Source organism: Calypte anna, chromosome 3 (assembly GCF_003957555.1).
Source record: "Calypte anna isolate BGI_N300 chromosome 3, bCalAnn1_v1.p, whole genome shotgun sequence".
NCBI classification, from domain to species: Eukaryota; Metazoa; Chordata; class Aves; order Apodiformes; family Trochilidae; genus Calypte; species Calypte anna.
In genome coordinates this window covers 103,960,290-103,972,832 of record NC_044246.1, presented here as the reverse complement: position 1 = coordinate 103,972,832, position 12,543 = coordinate 103,960,290, and the positions used below count along the sequence as shown (strand labels likewise).

At 37.8% G+C, this 12,543-nt stretch overlaps 1 protein-coding gene across 1 annotated transcript in view; it reads left to right on the top strand.

Moving 5' to 3' along the window:
* The first annotated feature begins 5 nt into the window (after positions 1–5).
* Positions 6–12,543, top strand: part of SMC6 (structural maintenance of chromosomes 6) — a 33,896-nt gene continuing 21,358 nt past the window's right edge. The window contains exons 1-12 of the mRNA XM_030448289.1: positions 6–109; positions 2,961–3,079; positions 3,662–3,772; positions 4,268–4,410; positions 5,617–5,734; positions 5,953–6,058; positions 8,664–8,800; positions 9,315–9,376; positions 10,109–10,189; positions 10,997–11,098; positions 11,402–11,521; positions 11,606–11,704. Coding sequence (XP_030304149.1) covers positions 4,273–4,410; positions 5,617–5,734; positions 5,953–6,058; positions 8,664–8,800; positions 9,315–9,376; positions 10,109–10,189; positions 10,997–11,098; positions 11,402–11,521; positions 11,606–11,704 — 963 coding nt within the window. The 5' untranslated portion in view covers positions 6–109; positions 2,961–3,079; positions 3,662–3,772; positions 4,268–4,272. The remainder of the gene's footprint in view (positions 110–2,960; positions 3,080–3,661; positions 3,773–4,267; positions 4,411–5,616; positions 5,735–5,952; positions 6,059–8,663; positions 8,801–9,314; positions 9,377–10,108; positions 10,190–10,996; positions 11,099–11,401; positions 11,522–11,605; positions 11,705–12,543) is intronic.

Sequence of the window (12,543 nt, the reverse complement as noted above, 5' to 3'; positions counted from 1 at the left end):
CGCCCCGTGGCTGCTCTTCCGTCGTTCCCGCCCCGTGACCCGACCCTCCGTCAGCGCGGGGTTCGGCGCCTTCCCGGGGTAACGGTTCGACCGGCGGCGGCGAGGAGAGGTGGGGCTGGGGGCCTGGGCGGGGCTGAGGCTGGGTCCGGGGCCTGGCGGTTGGTGCCGTGGCGGCGGGGTGCGGGGCAGGGCTGCGCGGGAAATGGGTCTGTCGGTCAGTCGGTCTCAGGGTAGCGGAGGTGTCGGTCCCTGCCGTGGCGCGCTGTGTCAGGGCAGTGGCCGGGCCAGGCCGAGCCGTGCTGGGAGCCCCGCTGGGAGCCCCGCGCTGATCTTTCTACCGCCGGGGTAGCTTTCGCAGGTGGTTTTGTGGAGGCACTTCAGCATTTGGAGTTGGGCTTTGTCACGCGTTGTCCAGCATGGCTCCTGTGCCTAAGGTGAGAGCTCCCCGCGGAGTGCCTGGCTTTGCCCAGCGACAGCTGGTGCGCCCAAGGCAGGGGAGGAGCGGGTAAGGACCGGGGAACGGCTGCCACCCGGCTTTCCAGAGACAGGTGTCCCTTCTCTGCGAGGTGTGTGGATCTTTCCAAGTCGTGCGGAGAAGGTGTTGGGCTGAGCAAGATATAATCAAGGGACTGAAAGTGTGACTGGGGGCATTTGTACCCCCTCTTTTCCTTTGTTCCTCACCACAGAGGAGGTGGAGCTGCCTTCGGCCCTAATGTTTTGTCAGGCAGTGTTGTTCCCATGTTCAGAAGTTTCCACTTCTTATGCAATGGCTGTGAATCTATTCAGGGAGGAGTCCGGAATGTCAGAAGCAAGTAGTCTAACATAGTACATTTGGCTCAGATAACCCATAAAATACGCCGTACTTTACTGCTGTGTATGAAGCTAGGCTTTGGACTTGTGTTCTTAGAAATATGTTGAGTACGACAGTTGTAAAATTCCCCTCATTCTTATAAATCACTGGAACTAATTTATGAGTTATTGGTCACTATCGTTGTGTCTGTTTAAACAAACCTATGCATCAGAATCAGCAGAAACCCACAGGTCTGCCTTTCTGCCTTCTGCCATGGAAGGCAGTCTGGATTGTAACTGGTTTGGAGGCAGAGTGGTTAAAGTAGATGAAGTAGCATCTTCTTCCTACCCTACATGGTCACCAGGCTGCTAGAAAGCCAGTGGAGTGGTTTTGATGGCAATAGCTTCATTGTTCTGCCCTGCCATGGGTCTGAGTGTGACCAGCCAGGTAGAGGAAAGGGAAAGTTGTAGGAATGCATTGCAATGTAAGCTGTGGAATGAGATGCCACTGGTTAAGTTGGACCATCAGTGCATATTGCTTCCAATGGATGCAGCCTCTGTTTTCCTATACTTTGATGTTAATAGGGTGAATACTTTTCTTTGTAACATGTAATAGCTCTGATAGTTTTATATGCCACATTTGGGGATTGTTTTTCATTTTTCTATCAATACATGCATATCAATTACTTGTAATAATTTGTAGTGATGCTATGACGTTTTTATAATTGGATCTATAATGCCTGTGTTCCCAATTTATAGGTCCAGTTTTTACTCCTAGTTGTATTTTCTTACATTCCATTATAATAAAGCTTATTTTCCTTATTAAGTCAGTGCTTTTGATTTTTATTTCTGAATAACAGTCAGTTTCTTATTTGAAGTATTGAAGTTCCTGACTCTTATCACAAGTTTCTATTAACACAGTCCTACTTTATATTGCAATATAAACATACATTTAGACTTCCATTTTAAATATGCTTGGTCCATTTAAAAAAAAAAAAGCTTCTGTTAACATTTGTCAGTAGTGTCCATTTGTGTTTTCTTTTTGGTGTATTATGTATCTTAAAACACTTGTCACAGAATCACAGCATTTTAGGGGTTAGAAGGGACCTCTGGAGATCCTCTCTAGTTCAACCCCACTGCCAGGGATGGCTCACCTAGAGTAGGTTTCACAGGATGGCATCCAGGTGGGTTTTGAATGTCTCCAGAGACAGGCTTCACCAGCTCTCTAGGCAGCCTGTTCCAGTGCTCTGCTACTCTCAAAGTAAAGAAGTTTCTCCTCAAGTTTAGATGGAACTTCTGTGTTCACATTTGCACCCATTACCTCTTGTTCTGTCACTAGGTACCACTGAAAAAAAACTGGTGTCATCCTCCTGACACCCACTCTAAGTATTTATAAGTGTTGATAATATCCCCAATCTGTCTTCTCTTGACTAAAAAGACTTGTACTAATGTATATTTTTGCCTATTTAATCAAGTCCAATACAGTAGTGCACATTTTAAAAACCAGGTTGGTCAGATTGTCTGCTTTTCCTTTGCCTTAAATAGTTAATAAAAAGTGTTGTTAAAGTCATGGTAAGTGGTGCTGAGACTGAAATAACTTGTTTATTAATGAAGGGATGAGATAGTTTTAGGAACAGTTAGGGTAAAAAAACTTTGTCAGAAAAAGGTCATGGGGATCTATAGGTAAAGTTCCAATATATGTATAACTTATAATTTTCTGTGCTTGTAAATATTTTTAAATTATTGTTATTATTTCTTTCATTAGCTTTGTGTCTTGTGAAGTCTTATTAGTGCATTCCTTGTTGCTACAGTCAGTTTCTCTTTCCATCTGTCTTTTTTGTACTCAGTGTAGGTATTACATCTTCTGGTACTTGGAATAATACTTTCTGAAGCTACTTCAATAAAGTATGCTTGCAGTTTCAGTTAAATTTTGTTTTCTGTAGTAGCTTTTCAAGAGTTTTGGGATACGGAGTGTTCTGTGCTTTGCCTTTGTTTGGATTACATGACTTGAGTTTTATTCTATTTTGGTTTTGTTCTATTTTCCTTTTAATTTTATTTCATTCTCTTTTTCTTAAATGTCTGAATGATATAGCAATAAAACTCAGCCGTGATCTTTAGTTTAGACATTAATAATTGCAACATGTAAATCTTTTGTTTTCCCTTCTTTCTAGAGGAGAGATTTCAGCAGAGAAGCCGATCGAATTAATGCTTGTCTTCATACCTGAGGGATGGATAAATTCCAAGTGTGTGCAAGTCATTATTTCCTGGTCTGAGTAATTTAAGCATAAAGGTATGTTTATATAGGGAACCAAAAGTAGCTAAAGTATGAGTTACTTGACCTTTCATCAGTTGCAATCAGACTATAGTTTGACCAGAAAATTAAGATTGCACAATTTAAAAGCTGTTTAAAGCAGCATTCTCTTTCTCTAGAATGTCCCAATTATACAGATCTGCATGGCTGGGAAACTTGCATAATTTTAAAAGAAAAAAGTTTCTTTCCTGCATTGATTTGCAGTAGATTCAGTGCTTTTAGGCAGCTTATTATTCTGCTGTATAAGCTGCTTGAACTTAGAGATGAAACAGAAAAAGTAGAAAGAAGGAGGAAAAAATTATCATTTCCATTCCAGCACTGGTTCTTTTGACTAAAGTTGTAATTTAGTAGTCTTTATTTCATTGAGTGCTTGTAAATTCTTAAAGTTACTCATCTTAATTTAAAGAGGGAAAGTGGAGCAAGACCCACAGAGAGCTGTGGGGAGGGCCCAAGGGTTTTCATGAGGGGGCTCTATGGAGCCCTGAAGCTGAACCTTTCATGGCTGGAACCACTGTGCTGATCCACCCAGCTTTCTCATGGAATGTGTCATCTCCTCGCCAGGACATATGAGATGATGATAGGAGCTGTTGGGCTGATCTGTCTGCCTTCTCTCCTGGATTCTCTCCCATCTGTCCTGTGGGATGAGGCAGTGGTGACTCAAGGGTACTCTAGGTATGAAGAATGTAATACGTGTTTTTGGGGAATAAAAATCTTGCCCTAAGGCTACAGTTAAAGAAAATGGGAGAGCTTGACTAATTTTGATCCCTGTCTTTTCAGCTTGATGTGAAATCAAGCCTGCATTGATGCTGAGATCATACTATGATAGGTGCTTTTTACAACTAAATCTTTAAATTCATTACTAATGAAAAACATAGCAAATATCACAAACTAATGTACAGAGGAAAACAGAATCAAGGTTGATTTTGCTGTTGATCAAGAAACAAATTCAACTTGATTAAAAATGAAGTTGTGTTTCTTTTGTTGTAATACTACTTCATAGTAAGCCTAGGCTTAAATTCACTGATATTTTAGTTCTGAAAAAGTGTGTTGTTTGTTGCAGTGTTACTATTTCTTTTATTAAAATAATTAAGCTGTGTCTGTGCTGTGGTATACAAGTATGTTTTCATATAGAAGACTGAAGCAGTCTTTCATTGCTTTCATTTTCAGTACTCATGGGTAAGAGAAAGGAAGAAAGTATTTCAAAGCCCCGATCCCATAAAAGACAGAGACAAGAGTACACAAATGAACATAGTGATGACTCTAATGAAGAAGAAAATTTATCATCTGAAAGTAATTTCTCCTCACTGTCTGTAAGTTGATTAAGAGGTCAGGAGTGCGGATATCAGAAAGAGTTGATATTAAAATATTCTGTGCCTTCAGTTTACATAGAAATAAATGTCTTGCTTGTAGTCTGTTAACAGTGCCACGAATGCAAAGTAAGCTAGAGTTGGTGTCTGTGATGGGGACTTCTGCATGAGTTCATTCTTACCTTATTTCTTTTGGGTCATATAACAGTTCATCATAAAATAATAGTATTCTGGTTTTATAGGATGAATACTACTGAAGCTCTCAAATAACCAAAAAAGGAACTGGATTTTATTTTATAGAAATATGAAATATTTGGTTTATGGCTGTTGTAAAATAACAGAAAGTATTTAGAAAGCAAATTATTTACCCAAAGCAGTACCGAATAGTTGTTTGTTTTACATAGCTAATGCTTTCAAATGACTGAAAAAAATATCTTAATGTTTGAAATGCTATTTTGGTGGAAATGAAACTTGAAAAGAGGATTACCATTTTTCTGCTTTTCTTTAATAGCTAAATTTTAATGTGATGGAGGATTTTAAAAAATAATTTCTGAGATTGCAAATACTGTTGTGTATTATAAGACACAGTGGTTGATTTTTGGTACAGAGGACCATTACTCCTCATTTTGTTTTCATAGATAGCAGGTTTTGTTTCTCATTGGTTTGTTTATTTTTCCTGAGGGTCTTTCTTCATTAGAAAACATTGTTCTTCTGAAGCATTGGCACTGAAACTGAAGTTTCCTGTGAAAAAAATACTTCACCAGTTGAATACTGGGCTGTTCCACTTTTAGTTTCATTTCCCCATTCGTGAGCTAATTTAATTTCCTTTCTTCTAAGCTGTGCTAAGAATTTTCACAAATACTATTGAAATAACAAAGGAGTCTTTCTGTGATGATTTTTTATTACTGCTATGACAGCTGTACAGAGTCTGTGATCTTAATCTTTTATATTCTATTAATTATAAGGCAGTTCAGAGAACTGAAAATTACTATGATCAGCTTTGGTAACTGTTTTTCTCTTAATTTTATTATGTAATTGCTTTATAGCAGGCAACTTTTCATAGTGTCATGAAACCCTTCCTATTGCCTTGTGGGTTGTACTGATGTTGTATATCATACAGTCATTTGAATTCTCATTGTATTTAAAATAGAGAAGCTGTATCTCATTATAATGCATATTTAACACCAGTTTAAACTGTCAATTCTTTAGGCTGTTGGAGAAGTTGGGATAATTGAAAGTATCCAGCTGAAAAACTTCATGTGCCATTCGATGTTGGGGCCTTTTCAGTTTGGATCAAATATCAATTTTGTTGTTGGGAACAATGGAAGTAAGTAATAATTGCATAATTTCTTGGTCAAATAATACTTTCGTTGATAATTTAGAAGATTTAATTTTTATTCAGAAAATAATTGCTAACCATCTTTTAGTAATAGATGGCAGGTGATTGCATAAGAAGTCAAACAAAATCTCAAAATCTGTAATACGGGTGACCTGAATAAATAGTTGCAAGAACTTTTTAAAAAAAGTTAAATGCTTCTATTACAGGTGGAAAAAGTTCTGTATTAACTGCTCTTATTGTTGGACTTGGTGGAAAAGCCACTGCAACTAACAGAGGTTCTGCATTGAAAATGTTTGTACGAGATGGAGAGACGTAAGTGAAACTTTTTTAGTTTAAAGTTTGAACATGTTATTTAGTGATTGTGGATTGTGATTTGAGATAGCTGATTAGTTTTCTTTTAACCTTCATTTTTTCTTGTACTGGATCTACCAGATTTGAATAAATAGCTTAAACACTGAAGAGATCATCTTTAAACAAAAATACCCCAAACTACAAACAAATACCTCAATTAGAAATTTTAATTTGCTAGTAATGTACTGTTTTCTCTGAACTAGCTAACATAGTGGTATGTCCTGTGTATTGCCCTGTTGATTACTTCCATGATGTAATGTGCAGTTGCAGCCCAGAAAACCAATCATATTCTTGGCTACATCAAAGGAATCATGGCCAGCATGTTGGGGGAGGTGATTCTCCCCTTCTACTCTACTCTTCACCAGCAGGTCCAGGGAGGTGATTCTGCCCCTGTACTCAGCGCTGGTTAGGCCACACCTCGAGTACTGTGTCCAGTTCTGGGCCCCTCAGTTTAAGAAGGATGTAGAGGTCCTGGAACAGGTCCAAAGGAGGGCAAACAGGCTGGTGAAGGGACTCGAGCACAGGCCCTATGAGGAGAGGCTGAGAGAGCTAGGGCTGTTCAGCCTGAAGAAGAGGAGGCTCAGGGGAGACCTCATTGCTGTCTACAACTACCTGAAAGGAGGCTGTAGCGAGGTGGGAACTGGACTCTTTTCACCGACGACCTTCAACAAGACAAGAGGACACAGTCTTAAGTTGTGCCAGGGGAGGTTTAGGTTAGATATTAGAAAGAATTTCTTCACGGAGAGGGTGATTAGGCTATGGAATGGACTGCCCGGTGAGGTGGTAGATTCTCCGTCCCTGGAGACATTTAAAAAAAGACTGGATGTGGCACTCAGTGCCATGGTCTAGCAACTGCTCCGGTGGGTCAAGGGTTGGACTAGATGATGTCTGAGGTCCCTTCCAACCCGGCTAATTCTATGATTCTATGATTCTCATGGGAGCCTGCAGTTCTGCAGCCCCCAACACACAAAGGACATGGAGCAAGTCCTGAGGAGAGCCACAGGGATGTTCAGAGGGCTGGAGAACCTCTCCTATGAGGACTGAGAAAATTTGGGGTTATTCAACTTAGAGAAGAGAAGGCTTTGAGGAGATCTTAGGGTGGCCTTTGTATAAGGGGCTGACAGGAAGGCTTGGAAGGACTTTTTAAAAGGGTGTGCAGTGATAGGACAAGGGGTAATGGTTTTAAGCTGAAAGAGAGTAGATATAGGTTAGACATTAGGAGGAAATTCTTTCCTGTGAGAGTTGTGAGACACTGACACAGGGAAGTTGTGGATGCCCCCTCCCTGGAAGTGTTTTTCACATCCCATGACTTGAGCTCACTTTGAGGATACCCAAACAGTGATGGCCCCCCAGACCATCTGATACCCCTAATTGGGTTAAGGTGAAATGACATTCAAGATCTGCACCTGAACACAAGATAAACTATAGAAGGAATGAAAGTAAAAAAGCTGATATTTTGATTATTATGCTCAGGCTGTGCAATCATAAAGGCTGCTTATTTAGATCACAAGAGCCACAAGGATGTTAAAGCTGCGTAACCTGGGAAAATGATGGTTACTTGATGATTTTGGGAAAGGGAAAGAGAAAGTGAGAGAGTAGAAGTTGAGAGAGATGTAACAGGAAATCTGTAGTACTGGATTTAGTGTTGAGCCAGCCAACAGGGTTGGTATCAAAGAAGCTTCTGAAAACCACCAGTGCAGCCCTTTGTTTTATTGGCCTGTTTTGCTTAGTAAGTGTGGTTGAGACACTCCAGATTGAACAACCAGAGCTGACCTTCACCCACTTTGATCTCCAAACCTTATCTCTATGGTATGCAGGACCTAGGCCACATGCAGGCTCTTAGAATTGTCTCTTTCCTCACCAGCAATCCCTTTCGAAATGCAAATGAGGGAGGGGGGTGTTTGGAACTAGGAGATCTTTAAGGTCCCTTCCAACCCAAACAATTCTATGATATGTACATTGTACGATGAAGTTTGTTAGAAAAGAATCAAGGGAAGCTGGCTAACATGGTTCTGCTATCAGTGAGGTTCATTCCTTTCTAGTAATGTGAATGACTAGACAGTCTCAAGGAATCAGTAAAACATAGGTTTAAAAGTTTACATTTTCATAAAGCTGTATCTCAGAGCCCTCAGCTTTTCTTTTCAGAGGTGCTTAGAGTAAAATTATTGGCAGTACTTGCTGTGTGTACCATAACTGCCATTCTGTAGTGTTCTACAGAAGCCAGTTTGGAGGCAGGAGGGTAAGTAAAAGGCAAGTTGGTTCTCTAGCCTGGTCCCACAACTATTTGCTTTTGGCTAATGATTATCTGAAGCACAGAAGGTTCAAACAAGACAGCATATGTCAGCCTTTCTTTCCCTGTCTCCAATGATGTTTTCGCTCAAACAACATAAATATATCTTGTTTTCATTGGTGCTGTGACTGACTTCCTAGTTGTGACCTGTACAAGACATGTTATTTTTTATAGAATAAAAATGGGGGTTTGTTTCAATATGGGGGTTTGTTTGGTTGGCTTTTTTAGATTTGAAAATATTTTCAGTTCTCTTTATTTATTATTTTTCTGTTTTAGTTCTGCAGATATTTCCATAACTTTGCGAAACCAAGGTAGAGATGCATTTAAACCAGAAGTGTATGGTAGCTCTATTATTGTGAATCAGCACATTAATCTGGATGGAAGCAGAAGCTACAGACTGAAAAGCAAATCTGGTTGGTGCTAGTTTTTGCTCTCAGAAACTCTCTAAGTGTTTTCGTTGCTTTAAATGTTTGATGTTACTAAAGGGTGTTTTTTTCATTCATCATTCAAGTATGATTCCCATTTTTTTTTACGTGTTTACCTTAGACTAAGAATATTTTATCGTGTTGAAAGCAGTTGTATGATGTGAGGTGGTTCAGTATTTGTCTTGAAAATCTGTTTGTGTGTTGCATCTGAACTTAGTTTTTAGTCTTTTTGAGTTTTTATTGGATTTTCTTATTTGCCTAAATTCTATTACAGTATGTTCATAAGACTAGGAAGTCAGAAGTCTTTCTATAAGTGTGCAGATTCATTGGAAAGATTAAAAACCCCAAGCAAAAAGTTTTTCACTTAGTTACAGAAATAGTAGTCTCATTTTTTATATTTACCAAGAATCAGTATATTGAAAAAAATAGACTAGAAGGTTGTATGTCTGTTTATTTTGGACCTATTGCTATTTTCCCCCCTTTTTTTTTTTTTAACTGTTAGGAACCTTAGTTTCTTCAAAGAAAGAGGAACTCATAGGAATACTGGATCACTTTAATATACAGGTAATTGTTACAGTGTTTAAATACTGTGCAATTTCAGACATCGACACATAAGTTTATAATTCTTTAATTAAAAGGTGATGTTCCATTTTACTAAATGAGAGAGGTTAATCACTTTCATGTGATAGTATATGTAGGTTTCCTTCACGCCTGGGGCATTTTTTTCTGCTCATTATTTCATTTTTTGCTGTTACAGAAATTGGAATGTGTCTTTACTGCTAAAATGATTAAAAAAGATCAGGTAGTGCCCATGAACTTTAAAATATTCAACACAATCAGCCTTTCAAAGAATATAAACTTTGTTAGAATGTATTGGTTTTAATTTGTGAAAACTTCTATAAGAAACAGTTCATATCATTTAATGCAATACTTGGATCATTTAAATAATTAGAAATTAAATGGTGTTGAACAAAATTTCTAATGCTGATCTTGTTTAAAAAAGCAAGCACTGTCTTTGTAGAAGTCAGTTATTCTCTTGGAAACAGTTCTTTATTTGTCCTTATTGTGGTTCTAATTTTATTTGATGAATCTGGATTTGTAAATTTTCTTGGTTTGGTTTGCTTGTTTTTTTTTAAAAAAAGCTGTGAGTGGAGTAGAAATCTTTCTGAACGTTCTCAGCTTATTACTGAGTTGCTGGGCATGGCACAGGGAGATGAGATCCCTCACCTCTATATATATGCAGCTGCATGAGAACTTTTTTACTTAAAATAAAATGAAAGTAATTTATTTTTACAGGTAGATAATCCTGTCTCTGTTTTAACCCAAGAGATGAGTAAGCACTTTTTACAGTCTAAAAATGAAGGTGACAAGTATAAGGTGAGAAAAATAATTTAACATTTTGATTAAACATTGAGATACTGATTTCAAATTTACAGAGGTGGTATTTCAATGAAAGAATTCAGAATTCTTAGTCCTGGAGGTGGCTGCTGATGGGAAGCAGTGAATGAAGACCTTATTTTTCTTTGCTTGCTTGCACAGATTTTGCTTTATTAAATCATTCTTATCTCAACCCACAAGTTTATCACTATCTGAGCCTCACCCCCATCCCATGAGGGGAGAGTAAGTGACCTGCTGCATGATGCTTAGTTACCAGCTGGGGTTAAACCATTTTAGTTAAGTTTATGGAATGGAATATCTCTTTAATTGATTGGGGTCATCCTGGTCTCGTCCTCTCCCAACCTCTTGCATGCCTTGGCAGTAGAGTCATTGGGGAGCAGACTGAGAAGCAGAGGAGGCCTTGACTCTATACAAACACTGTTCAGGGCAGCTAAAACATTAGTGTGTTACCAGCTTTGTTTTGGTCACACATCTAAAACACAGCTCTATAGCAGCTGCTCTGAAGAAACTTAACTCCATCCCAGTATGCTATCAGATTGTGACAGTCATCCACTTGGAAAAAGAGTTGTTTTGAGGTGTCTTTTCTCTAAATATATTGATAAATTAAAAATAAATAAATAGACACTACTAAGTTAGTAATTGTTCAGAAATACCCCACAGTTCTTTTGCTTGGGGTATCATTCAGCATCCATAGTGGTTGGGATAAGTGGTCTTATTATGGTAATTATTTAAAGTTCACTTACATAAGCTGCTGAATGTGATGTGCATCTTTTTATTCCTTTTTAGTTTTTTATGAAGGCAACTCAGCTGGAACAAATGAAAGAAGATTATTCATACATTATGAAAACAAAAGAAAACACATGTAATCAGATAGAACAAGGAGTAGAGGTGTGTAAAAATTAAAGCATTGATAGTACAGATTTGAGCACTGAAATGACTATAGGAGTTAAACTACCTAGTTTTTATTTGTTTAGGTCTCAGTGACATTGAATTTAAAAACAAAACAGAACAAAACTCCCCAAGATTTCATATTGCATCACTTTTGTGATATAGTATTTTTATATTATATTTATACAATATATATTATATATATTTATATCTATCTTTACATTTATATTTATTTTTTATTTTATATTTCTATTTTTGTACCTTTTTTCACTTACAGTAGAACCTATCTTCTTTTTTTTTAAGCGTCTTCAAGAACTTAAGCTGCTTTACTGTGAAAAAAGGGAACGTTTCAAAAGCATTGGGTTTTTAAGTGACATGCGAAGTCATCTTGAAGATCTGAAACATAAAATGGCATGGGCAGTGGTAAATGTCATGCTTCCTCATATGAAGCATCCATTAAATTGTTCACAGTCTGCTGAAGACATGCTAATATATGCCTCTATTTAGGTGAGTGAGATGGAAAAAGAAATACAGCCAATTAAAGAAGGCATCGGAGCAGAAGAAGAAAATGCAAAGAAGTTTATTCAGAAGATAGAAGAATGCCAGGTACATACATGTTTTAAATCATGTCAGTTCTGGCTCCTTGACTCAAGAAGAAAGATAGTATTTAAACATAAATATTTAAATATTTAATTTTGTATTGTTGTTGGTAAGCTGTTGAAGCTGGTCATCTAAGCTTTTCACAAGCACCAGAGAGCATTCTCATTGATACACCTTTTTAGCCATCTAAAACTTAATAGTAACATTTGCATTCCACATTTCAATGGATAATAATACTAGGACATTATTTTTTTCTGCTGTTTAGTAGGGTTATGTGTGTCTGTTTTTTATGCTGATTTTTTTTTTGTTCCTGGTAAGGATTATATTATTTTACCAAGGAATTTAAGTTGATGACAAGCAGTGCATTCAGCAGTGAACAGTATTTTCCTGTTTTGTTGTTAAGGGTAGTTCCTGCCTGTTTCTGTAACTTTGGAGTATCTTTCAGAGATTTTTCCTGTAGATTCCCTTGGGTATCACTGGCTGTAGAAAAGACCAGTCATCGATTTCAGGAGACATCTGGAAATTTAACACTCTTTGGATGGTACTTAAGACTTCTCTTGGTAGTGAGAAAGAATACTTTTGCCAAACATTCAGATTCCCATATGAAGTATATCTTTTGCAGAAAAACACTAGTGCATTTTGAACTTTTCAGTCTATTAAAACTTCTTCTCCAAGCTTTCTGAATTGTCAGTAATTTTTCACTGAGGTCTTTTTTTTAATTTTTTTTTAAAAAGTATGTATTTGATTTACAGTTGAGACATTTTTGCTTTATAGCCAAACTTGTATATGTAGTGTTGAAGGACAAGTGTCCAGATAATGGTTTTAACTTCTTTCCATATCATGGT